The sequence below is a fragment of the Dicentrarchus labrax genome, unplaced genomic scaffold (assembly GCF_905237075.1).
Source record: "Dicentrarchus labrax unplaced genomic scaffold, dlabrax2021, whole genome shotgun sequence".
Classification (NCBI taxonomy): domain Eukaryota; kingdom Metazoa; phylum Chordata; class Actinopteri; family Moronidae; genus Dicentrarchus; species Dicentrarchus labrax.
In genome coordinates this window covers 13,976,596-13,994,629 of record NW_026136721.1, presented here as the reverse complement: position 1 = coordinate 13,994,629, position 18,034 = coordinate 13,976,596, and the positions used below count along the sequence as shown (strand labels likewise).

At 40.0% G+C, this 18,034-nt stretch overlaps 1 protein-coding gene across 1 annotated transcript; it reads right to left on the bottom strand.

Moving 5' to 3' along the window:
- Positions 1-5,017: 5,017 nt before the first annotated feature.
- On the bottom strand, positions 5,018-7,625 carry lbx1b (ladybird homeobox 1b). The gene is made up of 2 exons (XM_051384363.1): positions 7,039-7,625; positions 5,018-6,496 (listed from the first exon to the last, which is right to left on the bottom strand). Exons 1-2 carry the CDS (start codon positions 7,361-7,363, stop codon positions 6,009-6,011), a joined length of 813 nt encoding a protein of 270 aa, XP_051240323.1. The 5' UTR covers positions 7,364-7,625; the 3' UTR covers positions 5,018-6,008.
- Positions 7,626-18,034: the final 10,409 nt, after the last annotated feature.

The following is an 18,034-nucleotide window of genomic DNA, read 5'->3' as shown; positions in this document are numbered from 1 at the left end:
TGAAGACATGAAGCATCTTTAGAGAGGCGCAGAAACCCTGCAGCAATTAAGACACAATCCTTCAGCTCTGAGGGGTTTATTGTTTTCTCTCTTCAATAGACAAAATATTTGTGACGAAGCCAAAGCCAAGCATAATTATAGGCGGTCTGAATAATAAAAGAAAATGAAAATACATACACAAAGAGACTGGCACTTTACTTGATTGTTTCCATTTTCAGCTTCAGGTTTTACAGGGAAATATTGTACTTTACTTTTTTATTGTACTACTCTTATCCCCTCCACATTCATTTTCAAACAGTGGTTACAAATTACTTTAAAGTGGAGACGAAACACTGAACAATATTTAACCATATGGTCATCTTATAAAGTGTGATATTGTTACAGAGTCATTCTCAACCAGCAATATTAAACGTTTACAAGTAATACTCTATTACTGTGACACTCTGAAAGGGCCCTTTCTGTACTTCTGTACTGCACTTTTGAGACTTTAACTCCTTTTTTGTGGTAGTTCTTCTTCAGTTTCACTTAAGTAAGGTTTTAAATACAAGACTTTTACTTGTGGAGTAATTTTAGGTATTTCTACTTAATATTGTGCAGTCAGTCCTTTTTCCACAGGTAAAAAGCTAAAATGTAACGGAAATATGCTCCTGTTTTTTGTCAGAGCCATTACATTCACGGTCACTATATCACATTTATTATATTTGTTTTGTAGTAATTTGTTTTTCTTTCTTTGCAGTATGTGAAAGCTGCTCTTTGTCTTTATGCTTATGCTACATTTCCTTACATTTTTACATTGTAAATCTGCCTAATCAACCTATTCAGATACATTTATCATGCAAATAAAGAAAACTTGCAGTTTCATTAGACAGAGAGAGGGAGCGAAAGATAACAATTCAGTACCACTTTGCAGTATTGATTTTATTTCAATATACATTTTATTTCAAATTACGCACACACACACAGTCACACAGACACACAGACACACACACACACACACACACACACACACACACACACACACACACACCATGGCTGGTTAACCGCTCACTGTACTGGAGGACACTGCCCTGTGATCACCAGCAGGTGTCTCTGCTTATCTCTCTCCTGACTGGCCCAGCAGCTGACTGGAGTTTGAAGCTACTGAACATCTTCACTTCCTTTTTCCTTTTCTACTTCCACTTCCTGTTTTTCTTTACAATTTAATGTCACAGTCTAAGCATAAACAGTTTTTTAATAGCCAGTATGTTTTGGTCTGACATTATTTAAACAATGAATCCGTCAGTTACCATCAGGGACACCTTAGGTTTATTTCACTTTATTTATATGTTTATTTGGCTTAAAGACCTTTCTTTTATATCTCTAACTTTACCATCTGAGCTTTTACCTTCTTTTTTTATTACACTCTACACCAATATTATGAGATTGTATGTACTGCTAATAACTTGGATTATTTTAGGGGATCTTTTTCTACGTCCTTGATTTACATCCCTGCAGAAAAATACTAAGCTCATAATGCTGGTGTCGTTTGGACCATATTCATTTCACACCTTGACCAGCAAAGGACCAGCTAGGCAAAATTATTTAAAGAACTATTTAATAGCTCTTAAATAATGTGTTTCTCGTACAGAATGGTCTGCACGGTCCATACCTGCAGACCTTTTGTTTACCTCTTTGTGACTAATTGAAAGCTTTTTTAACATAGAAAATCATTGTTTTATCATTCTGCTGATTGTCATGTGATATTACTTATCTTGAGCCTTTGACCCTTTGAAGCACCTTTGATGCCTTGATGCCACCAAGACTGTAGCAGTGAGACAGATTAACTTCCACATCAAGTATTTATTTTTGCCTATTATTTTACCTATAATTAACAAAAGTGTTCAAAAGCCAATCTGCTTCTCTTTCTCCTCTCTCTCTCTCAACAAAACTAGATAAAAAACAGTCTGAATGGTGAGGCTGGCTCTTTCTGAGTGTCTGATTTGAATACAGTGCACATGCAGCAGCCAGTATTAGAGAATATATGTCTACTGATTTCCCTGCTATATGTTTTCAATCTACATCCCTAAAAATCACATAGCCTGGATTATTTGAATGATCAACTAGAATTTGATTAATATGCAAATTTCCGAACAAACTGTTCCATTTGAGCCTTCAGCGCAGCCTAATTAATCAACAGTTAAAGGAAATTAATACATACATCAATTCTGTCAGGAACATGCTTAGTTCAATCGCCCGTAAAATTGAAGTTTGAAGTATTAACTGGCTCCACAGGAAGGCTATGATTAAAACTCTACAATTCAGGCAATCCAAGCAAATACACAGTCATTTACTGATCTCCTTTTTATACTTATTCATTAATAATAATAATGATAATATAATAATAATACGTGTATGGACGATATGTCTTCTGTTTTAAGAAGACAAACTGTAAGCATTGTACTAATTCATTTTAAAGCTTTAAATGCTGTCACTCGACCAGTATCTCAAATATTAGTTTACACTTTGCACCTGAGACTGTTTTCCACACAGTGCAAATAATAACAGATAGATAGGTAGATAGATAGATAGATAGATAGAGAGAGAGAGAGAGAGAGAGAGAGAGAGAGAGAGAGAGAGAGAGAGAGAGCGCGAGAGCGAGAGAGAATATAAAAAAGGGGAGGGAAGAGATGAAAAGAGAGAGGGCTGTACTATTGTTTCAGTAGGGACTCATGCATCAAACTTCAATTTTCCGGACGATTGAAGTAGTGATTTTTTTCCATCTTGAAGTGAAATACTGAAATACACTTAAGACCTCCAGATTAATTACCACGAAGTGGTCCCACAGACTGTAGTATTACTTATCGCCGGGCCTGCCTGACAAGCCCTCATAAAATAAGCAAGTGAAATCCATAAACTTAGCCTGCCTTAACACTCCCTCCCTTCATAAATATGCTTGATTCGGAATAGGCTGCAGGACACACACACACACACACACACACACACACACACACACACACACACACACACACACACACACATATACACACAGACAGACAGACACACACACACACACACACACACACACACAGACAAACACAGACACACAACACACACATGCACACAGACACAGTGTTGTAATATACGCCTCAAAACAAAGGATGAGTTTTTTCTTTAAAATAAGTCTTAAATCGACATGTTCATATTTGCAAATCAATTAACAAAATAATTTATTATAATTTTTCTTTGGAGGCACATTAAAAATCAAGCATTACCTTAGATTTATAACAAACCTTAATAAATATGAATTAAAGGTAACACAAGGTAACACATCCCCTTATTTAACATTTATAAGCAGTACATAAACATTTAATAAATGCTTTATAAAACACTATAATGCAGTTGCAAGCAGATGTAAGACCATTTAAGTGTTTATTAATGTACAGTATGTATCAACAATTATAACTTCTCCTATGAAAACATTTTACATTATTACAATTTTTGTTTTATAATGCCATTCATCTGTTTATACGCAACACACCAGAACACACTTGGGTGCCCACAGGAGTTGTAGTTGTTAACAAATACATTAAGAAACACTTATATCTGCATACAACTGCGTTATAAAGTGTTATAAACCATTTATTAAATGATTATATACTGCTTATGAACTAAACGGGGGTTAAAGCAAATTGTTACTGAATTATATATTTTACTAGGGCTAATTTTCCTACAGAGAATTTACAAAAGCTTCAGGCAGATTAAGTGCTTACAGGTCTATAAACTTATTCAGGTTGTCCTGAATAAAAAAAAGCAGAAAATAAAAAAAAGCCAACACTATAAAACAAGTCACAAGAAGACAGCCCTACTTATCATTTCTGTTAACAAAGAGAGTTAAACGGGAGGTAGCCTTTTCAGTCTCTCTTCTGGACACTCTCTCTTTCTCACATCACCATGTTTTCAGCTTCATTAAACTCCTTAAAGACAAAAGAAATAAAGAGGCAGAAGAAGAAGAAGGAAAAAAAGAGATGAGAAGAAAACAAACAAAGGACTCCCTAACCAGACTTTGGCATAAATGTCACAGTCGAAACTCTTTATGGCTCCCTACTTAACATTAAAAACACTTTCAACAAAATCCATTTCTTGTTTAGAAAACGTTCTTGGACAGAAGTCAAACATATTATTCCAGAGCTAAAAAGCGGAGAAAGACAAGCGGCTCACAAAAAAGGGGCAGTTTCATTGTAATTCATTGACTTGTTCAAAACGCCAGGCAAAGAAAAGGGCTAGACATTAATAGCCGCAGATGCCCTCATGAAGGGAGAGTCTATGTAGGCATTATGGCCTTTGTTCGCACCCAGTTAAACTGTTTAAAAGGAGGGTTAACTCAATCCATCAAATTGTCTGAAATTGTGAGGAAATTTCAAAAACCATATGGCCTCCAAACGTTTGCGTCCTTTTTGTGCGGTGGGACACACTTGTCTCAGTATTGCTGCCTGCGGGGGAGCGGCCCTGCTCCTTTGTGGCTCGTCCCATCAGGGAACGCTGCTCATTTGTCCCCACTTTTCATGCTTTACGCTCAAAATTACGGCCCAGTCCCGCAGAACAAAAAAGGTCTATAAAGGCCCGGAGAAAACTGGCCCAAAACTTTGTGTTTTTGTGGCATCCTCGTCTTTTTTCCCCCGGCACCAGATTTGTGTTTCTCACATAAATTTTTGCCACGAATGGAGAAACACGTCTAAGGGTCAAGAAGCCACGACACGCATTTAGGATGTGAAAGGAGATGTGAGATTCCGGGCCACAAAATGTTTAGAGCATCCTAGTAGAAAAGAACACAAAGGGACAAAATAGTTCAGTATAATAACTCTAAATAGGCCGCTTTTGATGGGTTTACACGCTCAGGTTTTGGCACCAGAGCGTGTTTCAAATGAAACAAAAATGATTTTTTGTCTTCACTACAAAAAAAAAAAAAAAAAAAAACCCGGCTATTATATCCATGATAAAAAAAAGCTTGATATTAATTCAAGAACTGCAACATAAAAGATATATTCAGAAAAGCCATTTTATTCCCATAGTAGCCTATATACATTACAGTCTGTGCATTGGTTTTCAAATAATGTCCTGATTTTAGAAAGGCACTTACAGGTGTACAAAACATAACAAATTTATAACTGTAAATCTATTGTATCCAAACAATAAATCTAAAAAGTAGCATATAGCTCGTCAAAATCACCGCAATATTCACTTTTGTTTCTCGCCATCGCTTCAGCATTCCCTTGAAACGCACAACTGTGAATGTCCGAGTTTGTCTTTCCGATCATCATCATCATCATCATCATCATCATGCACTGCAGCATCGGGACGCCGAATATGAACTCAGGGTCACAGTCACAGGAGGAGGAGGAAGAGGAGGAGGAGGAGGAGGAGGAGGAGGAGGAGGAGGAGGAGGAGGATGAGAGCCGGCAGTGAACAAAGTGACTTAATGGCGATTAGGCTCGCAGAAAACAATTAAATAAAAATAAAAAAAACGAATAATGAAGTAAAAATAAATAGATAATGATCACAAATCAAATCATGCATTTACATGCAAAAAATATGAAAAACTGGAGCACTTTCATAGTGGTGTGTGAGGGTAGGCCTTATAGGAAAAGCGATGGAACAGGTGTGTGTGTGTGTGTGTGTGTGTGTGTGTGTGTGTGTGTGTGTGTGTGTGTGTGTGTGTGTGTGCGCGCGCGCGCGTGTTGGCCTATAGTGTAAAAAAATAATAAATTACTCACGTCATTTTAGACCATATTGCTTTGATTGCAAGAAGTAACAGTTTGCTAACGAATACATTGTAAAATACCACTGCATATTTCTTGTTCCGTGTTCATGCTTCACTATGAATAGGTCTATCTGTGCCGATATAAAAGTCATACATTTTGGTACATGTTCTGAGATATGGTATACAATATAAGCAGTTAGTTACAAGTCCTCGGTAGGATGTTTTTATCGTCTTTTTGTGTTTCTCGACCTTCCAGCCTCACGCTGCGCCATCAGTCATCCACATCAATCTCCACGTCCTCGTCCTCTGAGCACTCTTTACTAGTTGTGTGGTCTGAGAACGGAGACAGCGGCGACGTCCGCAGTTTCTGAGCGAGCTCGTGCTCCTGCTGGCCGCCCCGCGCGGGGGACTCTCCTCGCGGGTGGCCCAGCGTGCCGTTGGCGCATTTCTCCAGGTCTGCCAGCTTGGCGAGCTTTTCCAAGGGGACCTGGCCGACGGCCTTGGCCGACTCAACGTCGGCCTTCATCTCCTCCAGGTCCCGTTTTAGCTTGGCCCTCCGGTTCTGAAACCACGTGATGACCTGCGCGTTCGTCAGGCCCAGCTGCTGCGCGATCTGGTCCCGGTCGGCCGGGGACAGGTACTTCTGGTACAGGAAGCGCTTCTCCAGCTCGTAGATTTGGTGATTGGTGAACGCCGTTCGAGACTTCCGACGCTTCTTCGGGGTGCTTCGCTGGCCGAACAGAGTCATCCCGTCCCGGCCTGTGAGGGAGAGACAGAGGCTGCTGAGTGAAAATCATCGGGATCATACAGGTTCAGGGCTTCCTCTGCACCGCTGCAGCGTGCGCGTAAAAGTGATCCTAACGCAAAAAACACCAATGAGAGTGATACTACATGTGAAACAGTAAAGCCTTCAGGTCGTGTGGGAACAGGTAATTACAAGAATATTACACAGACACCACTGGGAAATATTGAGCAGCAGCAGACACACGAGACCCTAATATTAAAGAAAAGCGGTGGCGATTTATTTCTTCGAGGAGCAGACTATCCAATGAACACGCCTTTGTTCGATAGGACAAGAGGAAAAATATGCACCCGTGAACAGAAAATTGCATTTTTGCTCTGGCTATGAAACAAGCACATTTAAGCAATGTATTGCACGAAAAGTCGCAAAATACAAGGTGCAAGCAAGGTGTCATGTTCTGGTGCAGGCCACTGAATAAGAAAAAAAAATCTTAGAAAACGTCTAATATTAAACTCTAAACAGGTGTATTTCTACTGTATTTTCGGGGATGGAGATGTACCTTCCGCTGCCTGTAAAACGCTGACTTCCAGCCCTTTGAAGGTCTTGCTGGCCAGCTCCTCTAGCGCGCAGAGCGGGGAGGTTTGGGTGAGGAGAGCGCGGCTGGACAGAGGGATGCTGGACGGACGGTGCTTCTCAGAGGACGAAATTAGATGAGCCGTGCCGCAAATTGTGTAACTTCGTTTCACAGACGGCTTGTTCAGGATGTCCTCGATGCTGAAGGGGGTCAACGGCTTGTTGGAGTTGGCAGGAGGCGGCAAGTGGTCCAGTGGACTTCGCCTCCTGTTTTCCACTGCATCACATTTGGCCACTTCTTTGGATGTCATCACTGGTTGTGCGCAGAGTTTATGCAGGACTTCGTTGAAATATTCAGCGTTTTAAAAAAGAGCAAGACTATCGAGGAAAAAAAAAAGTCACATAACAGTTAGGAGGTAGAAAAAAAAAGACACGGAGGACGGAATGAAGAAAAGAAAATCTTATTCCAAAATGGGATGTCTTCAAAGTGTCGATCCTCGGGAGCAGCAAGTCCGCAGGAGTGAGATGCCTCCCTGAAAATGGCGAGGTCCAAAGAGTTGACGATTACTAACAAGTTATCATTGATTGGTAGGTAATCAATTATCTCCAGTGGCACTTTCGCCCTCTTCCCTTTCACTCTTTGACTATGTTGCAGTCCAGTGCGGGGCTTTTTGCGACTGGGGGTGTCCCATTAATTAGGACGCATGGCTGGAAGGAGGAGGAGCCCGGCGGAATTATAATGCTTTGTGCTCTTATCATCTTTGGTCTAATTTAGTCGTGTGGTGAGATACCAGAATAGGTATATGGGGTAAATGAGGGGAAGCCGAGAGAGAGGGAGAAAGAGAAAGAGGTAGATGAGGGGGAGAGAGATCACAATCCGTAGCCTATTTAAGCGTATTTTATGCGTAAACTTTGGTTTTAGTTCAGCAGGAGTTTTGTAGTCTTTTATTTAAAGGTATTTGGATTATCCGGATCTTGCCAAAATAAGACAAGTCGACTCAGGTGTTATCTTAGGTGTCGCAGATAGTCAGAAGGATATTTTCCTCGACCCAAAGCGTGGATGATCCTTTGTTTTGTAAAGGTAATGTAGAGCTGGGCCATATATCAGCTCTGATGATACCTCCTCTGGGGCGGGAGAGAAGGAGCAGCATGCATCCCTCTCAGCAACGCCAAATCCGGGCCATAACTCAGGCGAAAAGGCTCCTTTTATATCATCAGAGAAATATTTCATCTCCTCTCAAATTTCCCCGCGTCCTCCAGGTTTGACATGATGAGTATATTTTGGTGCTGCTCGGGAAAAACTGGTGACAGGCTATTTGCATCGGAAAACGAATTTACGCAGAAGAAAAAAAACATTAATTTGTATATAAAATCATTTGATCAAATACAATTTTTTTAATGCTATCAAAAGAAAGAAAATGGTATTTTTTCATTTCCTGGCATTAGTTTAATCTTTCCATTAACAAAGTTGCAGATAATTTAAGTGCGTAAAAGGGAAATATTAAGCCAATACTACTAGCAATGTGTTATTATTATTATTATTATTATTATTTACACATCGGTGTCGTTTGTAGTTGATGATGCTATATATATAGTGATAGCTGTTATTTTAGGATATTATTTAACTTACTATTTAATGTCTGTCAGGATACTTTTAGTCAATACTGTAATTATTAGCTTCACGTCACTGATGGACGCATCAGTGAAAATAAAACATAAACAGAGTGACGATGATGAGGATGATGATGATGAGGATGATGATGATGATGAGAGAGAGAGGGGAGAGAGAAGGGGGGGGATAAGGATATGGGATAAATGCATGGTCGTATTTTAGCCTATTATTATTATTATTATTATATTATAGTATAATAGTCCCTATTATTTTATTAAAACATTAAATGACAATATTTAATCAGTCCAGTCTATTGGTGTCACGCTGTTTAGGCCATAAATATGGTGTATATAAATTATACACCAGGTTCAGGTTATAGGAGGGCTAAAAACAACGAAAGAAGTGATGCAGAGACATTTTATTTATTTAACAGCCTGCAATCAACTTCCCTCCATTACAAAACAACAGAAAGAATGACACCTAATTTTACATAAACTTTGTGTTATTTTATTTTATTTTATATGAAAAAGATAAGAAAGAGATTTTTGGCTGTCAGTTTGCAAAAGGCTTCTGAAGTTATGTGTCCACTTTAACTTTATTAGGTTATAAAGGGAAAAAAGAAAAATGAAAACAGCCAGGCAGTTTATGTTTGCTACTGGTGGGGGGTCAGATCTGATTTCAGAGGTAAATGTTCTTTGGTGGTTGATCTGAACTTTTGGACACGTTTCTCTCACATTTGCCAGGAGTTTCGATAAGCTTGCCAATTATTTTCACAAAACACAACAGTGTTTTAAATACATAAGAAGATACGAAAAAATAATAATAAAGTTTCATCAATGCACACATTTATGAGGGAAAACTAAATTTAGCTGTATAAAAATAACACAAGTATTGTTGCCAATCTAGCTGAATACCAACAAACAGGCAATATATTTAATCACATTTATAACACGAAAAGCAGTACAAATCTAATAACAAATGAAAGAGCCATAACATAATATTATCATATTATTCTTTAGCAAATACTTTAAGTAACCAAACTGTAATTCATTAAAAGGCACACAGGTTGATCCATTATGGGAGCATAAATCATAAAATGTATACATTTTTCACTTTCACATCCAATGTGCCCGTTTCCAGCCAGCTGAGCAGAGCTGGGTCGTGGTGTTCAGTGCCTGTTTATTAAAGACAGATATTTGTAGTGGTGTGTCATCATCTCTGTGTCTCGCTTGCCAAGGTCAGCGACACGGCCTGCCTCTCAGCTCTCCTTTAGCCACAGAACTTAATCTCCTAAGCTACTAGACTGTGCAGGGGACGTTTCCTGGCAGGGGACAGTACAGACCATCGCAGTCTAGAAAATGACTCTCACTGATACACTATTCACTCATTCTGGTGCTTTCTGGTGCTGTTTTTTGGTTTGCTTTGGAAGGTGTGGTGGATTTTAATTTTGTTGTAATTTTGATGCACTGGTACTGAACTTATATTTGTAATAAACCCCCAAAAGCTCTCTAGTATGTGTTAGTTTACAATATTTTCACTCCTGTAATCTGCCACTTAAATGCATTTACAGAACACAAGAGGCCCTTTTCTCTTCCCAACCAGGTGTTGATTTAGGCCTTCCACACTGCGGTCCGTTAGCTTAAAGTGCCATCCTGCAATATGTGTTGTGTGACCTCATGCAGGAGGAGACACAGCGCTCACTGCAGGCTTAGACTGCGATTAGACAGCTGCATGGGAAACTATCCACATTGTAGCCATTTTGTGAGACCCCAAAGATGGGTGTCATGTCTCCCCTCTCCCAAAGGCCTCCCTGTTATCTCACATGACACCAGATATAGATACAGAGGGAGAGATGTCTTGGATGTGTCTCTCAGTATAAAAGGTGTACTGTATAAATCACACGTCATTACCAGAGGTCACTGGCTGAGGTACACCATTGGATGGCTTCATCGCGGGGGCCAGTCTGGTTGGAGGAGAGTGGATTTATCTAGCAGTCGGATCTCTGGAGAGGCAGCCATATTTTATGTGACTAGAGATGTAATAACAGGCCTCTGACAAATCCCTGACGGCCTGGCTTTTCCTGCCTCGCAGTGCAGTGCCAGAGCTGCTGGAACAGCAGCTCATAAGCAGCACCATTATCACTGTGATGCACGTGGTCTGCACTGTGCCGCTCAGCTCAACGGTTTTCTCCAGGGTTGGGAGCCCTTTGACTTTCACAAGGGTCTTGTTAAAGGATTAGTTCAACCAAATCACAAAAATGAATCCCTCATTTACCTCTAGTGGCTTTCTAGCCATGCAATCGTGATTTTATTTGCTGAAATATTCACCTCTGAGACCTCAGATCCAGATTTTTATTGAGTCAAGACAATAATTACATGTTAGACTACAAACAACATGCACAATACAATTATGACAAATCATGGCACCCAGCAGGAATTAAATGCAACAAAAATAGTTTGTCAGCTTTAAAAGAAGAAATAACTAATTATTCTTACAAATTAAATGTTGAACTCACAAACAGTGAAACACACACTCAATTTAATGCACTCAGAGGTTTTGCTGCTACAGCGTTACACGATCTAGTACAACCAGGAGCATATGTGGCTAATGTTAGCTTTCATTGAGTCAGTTAGCAGACTTTATGACTCTTCTTTAAGTGCTACTGTTACACAAGGTTTGAGCATTTATCATCATCTCATAATTGTTACGTGCGACCATAGTGGCCACCGTTAAGTTGTTACAGTTACAGCCTATGAGGCAAAACATAACTTTTGGGTTAAATTAACTGAAACATAGACAGATAGACTTTAAATCATAATTAAAAATCTTTGTCAAATACAGCTCTCTATTATTCTGGAACAACCTTTATTAAAGAAATAAATATTCTGAGCCCCACAAACAAAAGGTCATTCACCTCCATTGTAGAAAGAAGCAACAACTTGAGACAACCTCCAAAGATGGTTCCCTTTATAGGTGTGATAATGTGGAAGACATGTTCAGATCCTTTACTTAAGTAAAAGTAAGAATACCATAATACAAAAATTCTACATTTATAAAAGTAATTTTACTAACTAAAATAATGTGTTATCATCAAATGATACTTAACATAGGGTATTTAAAGTAAAAAGCAAACAAACTCAGTACTGCATTAAAATAGCATTTTAATGTTGCATCCATTTTGAAATATATATTGTTGGGCAGTTTTTCAATAAAAATATAGGATATTTTATGATATAATCATATGTTTTGTTAAAATCTTAATCTTCTAAGTAACTACAGCTGTCAAATAAATGTAATGGAGTAAGAAGCACAATATTTCCCTCAGAAATATAATGGAGGTATAAAGCAGGAGGAAAATAGAGAAACTCAGTACCTCAACATTACACTTAAGCAGATTCCTTGAGTAAATATATGTTGCTAATTTTTATCACTGAAAAATATATTGTTATTATATCATTTGGGTGAACTCTTCCTTTAAAAATGAAATCTCATGTCGGCTTTTCCTCTCATCAACTGAAAGGATCTGATTGTGAAAAGCAAGGTTGACACACTGCCCAGTGCTTCCAACCCTCTGTACAAACTGCAACTACAAATAAAAAGAAACATAAAAATTGAGTCAAACACAACAGTCAATAAATTAACAAGTCATGACATTATCCCCATGCAAGGAAAAGCAAAAACAGGTGCACAGTCTCCCAAGAAATACAAGGAGTGCTGAAGTTACCCCATGGGGAGTGTATAATGCAGAGTTACTCTCTCCTTAAAGAATCCCTTTCATGGGTCTCTGGCTGAAGTAATACAAAACACACTCACTGGTATAAAGAACCATTCACTCAATAAATAGTTTGACACCAGTGTTTTAATGCTAAGAGGGTGCCAACATTGTATTTTTTTTCTTATAATGACAATAAAAACTGAACCTGAACCCCATCAGATCTGTTTTCTGTGTCTTGAGCAGTTGCTCCTCTCACGCTCTTCTGCCAGCCAGTAACAGACTGGCTGCACGCCCCTGATCATACTGGTGTGGTTTGGGGCCTGTACACTTGTTGTTGGCGCAGCTTGAACATATTCCTAATTTACAGAAAGCACACTTTGAAACAGCACATATGTGGCCATTGGATATGAGTCCATGCCACACCAATTTCGACCATTAACCCGTCTCTGAAAACATGTTTCACCTCGTTTTTATTCATTCTTTCACAATCTGTTAATTTAAAAGAGACCAGAAACAGTTTTCCCTTTGCTTCTCTATATTCACAGGCTGCTGATGAATCCCTCCATTGCACTATGAATGCCAGAGTACAGCACTAGATAGTGCTTCATTTGAATGTTCTTCCTTTCTCATCTACAGTTCACCATAAAACACAGTAAGCAGTGATGCTGAAGGATTGTGTTATTTGGGATGGCCAGGGTAGAAAAGATTATTCACCGCCTTTGGTAATAAAAACTGCCAGAGGAGAACTGGGGAGAATTATGACAGCAATCCTTTAGTTTTCGTTTGTGGAGGCTGTTTTTTTATGCAAAGACTTGCAAAGGAGGATAAAGAGACCTTGAGGTGAAAAACAACAGAAAATCCAATTTGTCAGATTCAGAAGTGTAAATACCAGCTGCATTTCTGTTGATTACCCGTATGTAAAATTATAGATCAAACTGGATTTCATTATTTATCACTTACTGTTTATTGCAGGCTGCGATTAACTGCTCAACATTTTCTATCCTGTGATCAATACAAGATATCATATCAGTTCAAGCTTGAATCATTTAAAAAAACAGCAATGTATCTGCTTTTCTAAAGGATTCAAACATGTATTTAAAATAAGAAAAGACCACAAGGCCACTCTAATTACATGAAGTGGGTTTGGGTTGTGTTAATTCAATGCCCATAGGGGCTTTTCCAATATGGCCGCATGGGAACAAATGCTGACAGGTCAGCTGTTCTTTCTGTGAGGAGAGGAATGTGTCTCTTTCTCCTCCTCGCTCCCTCTTCTTCACTCTCTCCATCCTTTGTCAATTATTTTTCTCTGTTTTCTCTCTCTCACTCTTATTTCTGTCAAGTGTCCCTCCCAACAAACACACACACACACACACACACACACACACACACACACACACACACACACACACACACACACACACACAAATGCACACACAAACATTGTCTTTGAGAGATGGCCTCTGTCTTTCAATTAGCCTGCAATGGCCCTCTTACAAGGCTGGCGTCTGGCGAGTTAGGCCCGCAGCAGATGCTGCTGTGGATTGGCCGTTCATCTGCAGCCTGCAGACTGTATTGAATAGTCATTAGGGTGGAGCTGACTATTCATGACAGAAGAAGTGGCTTTGTGTGGGAGGGGATGCTACTACATCAGGTTATCTTTATTCTCTTGTTCTCTGTGGGGCTTTTTAGTGTTCAAAGTAGGGGGCTCTGATCAGGAGGATAAACAGATAATGAATGGTGGCTCTGCCTGACAGTCATCTTAAGTGAGATTTCTTTTTTTGTCTTAAGTTGAGTTCTTATGGTTTGTTGTCTAATTTTGATTAAAGATAGAGAGGAGAAGGCATAGAAAGAAAGAAAAAGAGGCCGGCAGCTATAGAGGAACCCCCTGCTGGGCTGAAGAGCCACGAGCCAGTCTGTTGCGTTTGTGTATGATTTGTAGACTCTCAGTGGGTACGTTCATGAAGCACCTGGCAACCCTGCACAGAGGAATATGGTGGCTGCCATGACCATACACCAACACACACACAACCATATGCCTCTATTGTCATTCCAATGAGCTCGGACAACATTCACTTTCCCCTCCTTTCAGCGAACGCTATCAATACAAACCCCATGTGGAGGGGCCCGGGTCAAGAGGATGACTCACTACAAAGTGGCCGCTGACACACAGAGAGGCACAAGCAGTCACACATATGCATGCATATATATAGACACACACACACACACACACACACCCTGCTGCCTCCCTCTGCTCCTCCTCCCCCTCCTCTCTTGAACCCCTGTAGGCTGGACTGAGGAAATGTGAATTAGCTTCATCAATGCAGAGGTTAACATTGCGCAAAGACGATGTTGACCTCTCGTTGTATTCTTGGTTTGATGTCTTTCTTAGGGCCAAATGCTTATGAATAAAAATGGCAAGGGGAGAGGTTGACAAAGGGATTTGCCTGACTAATGCCAAGGGAAAACCCCTCAGGGAACGCCTGGTTAAGCCCAACACCACTGAATCCCCCCTGATGTATTATCAATCATGGAGTGGCTCACACTGCGTTGTTATTGTTTTTGCCATAATTGTGTCGGAAAAGCTTTCATTTGTCAGTAATATAAAGTGTCTGCATTCATCATGCTAATGCAGTGACAACATAAATATTAGACGTAGCAACCTATAGCGCCTTCTTAAACATGTACAATGTAAAATGTGAAAGAAAAATATGTGCTGCCTGGCTGTGCCTGCATGATAATAAATAATTTAACCTTAAATTAAAGGGTCAAGTCAAAATGACAAAAAAACACATTGTTCTTCAATAAAATGGAGGTGAATATAAGTTTAATTGTGATGATCAAAATGATGACAAACCGTCAACAGTTTTTTTTCGTCATAGGTAGTTCCAATTAAAATTATTCACATTGAGTTCTGTAGGTTATTAGAACAACATTGAGGAATTGTTCCTAGAAAGACACATCACATTCAATGCGATTTTTTACTATTTTAAGCATCACAAACAAAATTCCACACACCTTCATTTTTATTAGTGCAGTGGAAGAAATTTAACAGAAAAAACCTGGACAACTAAAATTATCTGCACGACAGGATTCCTCCAGGAATAAATGAGAAAATATGTTTGTCCTTTTGTAATTCTGATGAGCCGATCCGTTAAACAATTAAGGGGAAATGTGCTTGTATTCTTTCTAATATGAGAAAAAAAATGATTGGTGTGAAATGACAGCTTAATTCAGCATTTGCCACAACAGATTCCACAGAATCAGCACTAATTTTACAACCAATTTAAAAAGGATTTGATGGCATCCTCTATAACAGTGCTGATGGTAACAATCATTGGTAAGAACATAAACGACAGAAAACCTGGGGCAAGAAAGGGGAGGCAGGTTCTCAACCTTTAACCCTGATATAATTGAAAAACATGTCAGTGTTGGTTGGTTACACAAGAATTCAAAATGGTTTGTTTAGGTGTAACACTAAAATATACATAAAAAAACATATATAGACAATCAGAACTGAGAGCTTGTTTCACAATCAAAAATCCCTCTCTGTGACTTTTTGTGTGTGTGACTGTACATGCAGGTGCTCATCTTTGAGTCTTTTTGTGTGCAAACAAATTAAAGACTGCACACTCCCACACACACTCATACATTATATGCTCCACGGGGCCTGAGCTTGTCTTTATGAGTTTATTAAAAGCGTCTTGTTTTGTATCACACTCTCCCAGCAAAGAACCAATATGCCCAATATATCACACTGTTATTGTAGGTAATTAAGTCCAGAACTTGGTGCTATACGGTGCCCGTTGTGCATAAGCAAAATTGACCATTTTAATTGCAAAGGAAATATTTGCTTGCACTTTATCTAGCGTGAAAGATAGTATTACTCTTCTTAATATTGAAGGAGGAGGAGGACCCGGAGAAGATAGCACAGGCATTCATTATACTAACAGTCCCCTTTAAAAATGAATGGTAATGAGACACAACAGCTATTTACTTTGCTTTAATGCTGTGGCAAGTAGCTAGCAAGACCCCCCTCCTTCCTGCAAATACCCCCGCTGCTGCCCATAGCTTTTTAAATCTTCAGACTTGTTACACTGCAAAATACAACATTGCATTAAAAATTTAAGAGATATGAGTCGAGCACAGACGGATTCACCTCGTGCTGATTACCCTGCTAATCAGTGCAACACAGCATCTGCTTTCTACTGCTGCTGCCTGCCATGCACCCTCACTCTTTTTTTTAAAATTATCATTGTGGAGGAAAAAAAATCTCCCTCATCTATCAATCATGGTTTGGAATCTCACACTCATCCTTTCTCTCGCTCTCTTTTTTAAAAAAACTCTTTTTCTTTTTTTTGTGTGTCTTCCTCCTCGTCTCACCGTGCAGTATTTTTCACAAGCAAGCCCAATAACCTGCCTCTCTCTCTCTGCCTCTCTCTCTCTTTCTACTCAACAGACGAGTGTGGCCTGAAGGAAGAGGGCTGCCATTCATCCAGATCTGTGCCTGTTCCTGCCGTTTAAACCCGAGCAGGCTCGACTAATGCCCCTGCCTCACTTCTCCGCTGCGCTGCTGCTTTATAGGCTTTGTTTCCAGGCAGCTCCTTTATTTCCCCCTCTATCCATCTTTTTCATATTTCTCAGCTCTTAATTCTCTCCCCCCTCGTCTCTCCTCACTGTGATCTCTTTGTTTCTGTCCTCTCATCAACCCACTTGCACCTCTTTCTCCCCCTTCTCTTGTGCTTTCATTTACCTCTTTTACCTTTCACATCCCTCCTTAGCAATTGCTTTCTTCATCTCCTTTCCTTAAAAAAAAAGGGAGAAAAGGGGGGTGGGGGGAGCCTTAGACGAGAAGTCGGTGGCGTTGAGCCGAAGAGGACACACTCCACTTAGATAAATATCCCCATCGCTCTGAGCAGAGCCAGGGAGATTTATTCATCCGCCGAGCTGGCAGAAAATTGACTTGTTTCATGGGGGCAGGCTAGTGACGCATCGCCATGAGAGGCAAAGAGACAGGAGGGAGGTAGAGGGAGGTGGGGGGAAGGAGAGATAAAGAATGAGAAAGAAAGGAGGCACATGGAGAGAGAGAGAGAGAGAGAGAGAGAGAGAGAGAGAGAGAGAGAGAGAGAGGAGAGGAGGAAAGAAACACGGAGGAGAGAAACGAGGGGAAAAAGGGGGAGAAAGAGTAAAGCGATTTAGGGAGTGGGGTGGGAGAAAAACGATAAAGAGAGATGAGAGAGAGTGATGTCCCTCCCCTTGTACCAGAGGATAAAGCCAGTGGGGTGGTGAAACAGTGATGAGGGAAATGGTACAGCTGACATTTATATAAGAGGATATTGATGAAGCAGAGACAATAGCAGACTCAATCCACTCCTCCTCTCCCTCTTTTGCCTCCTTTCTCTTGTTTACTACTTTTCACTCTTCCTCTACTTGTCTTTTCTCCTCCTTGTCTCCTTCAACTCTCTCTGTCTTTGGACTGACAAAGCGTCGTTATTGGCCACTACATCCTCATTGAGATAGAAGGGCCACAACCTTGGGTGACTTAAGACTACAGCCGCCAATGCATCACAGTGATAATCTCTTATTTTCTCCCTCCCACAGCCGCATGCACACTCCAGCCGGCATGCAGCAGCATCGTCCCTCAACAGAAAAACTACA

Excerpts from the sequence above, each read along its gene's own strand:
- lbx1b (XM_051384363.1), bottom strand. The coding sequence starts at position 7,363 with ATGACATCCAAAGAAGTGGCCAAATGTGATGCAGTGGAAAACAGGAGG. Across the intron at positions 6,497-7,038 it reads CGTTTTACAGGCAGCGGAAG|GCCGGGACGGGATGACTCTG; the intron begins GTACATCTCCAT and ends TCTCCCTCACAG.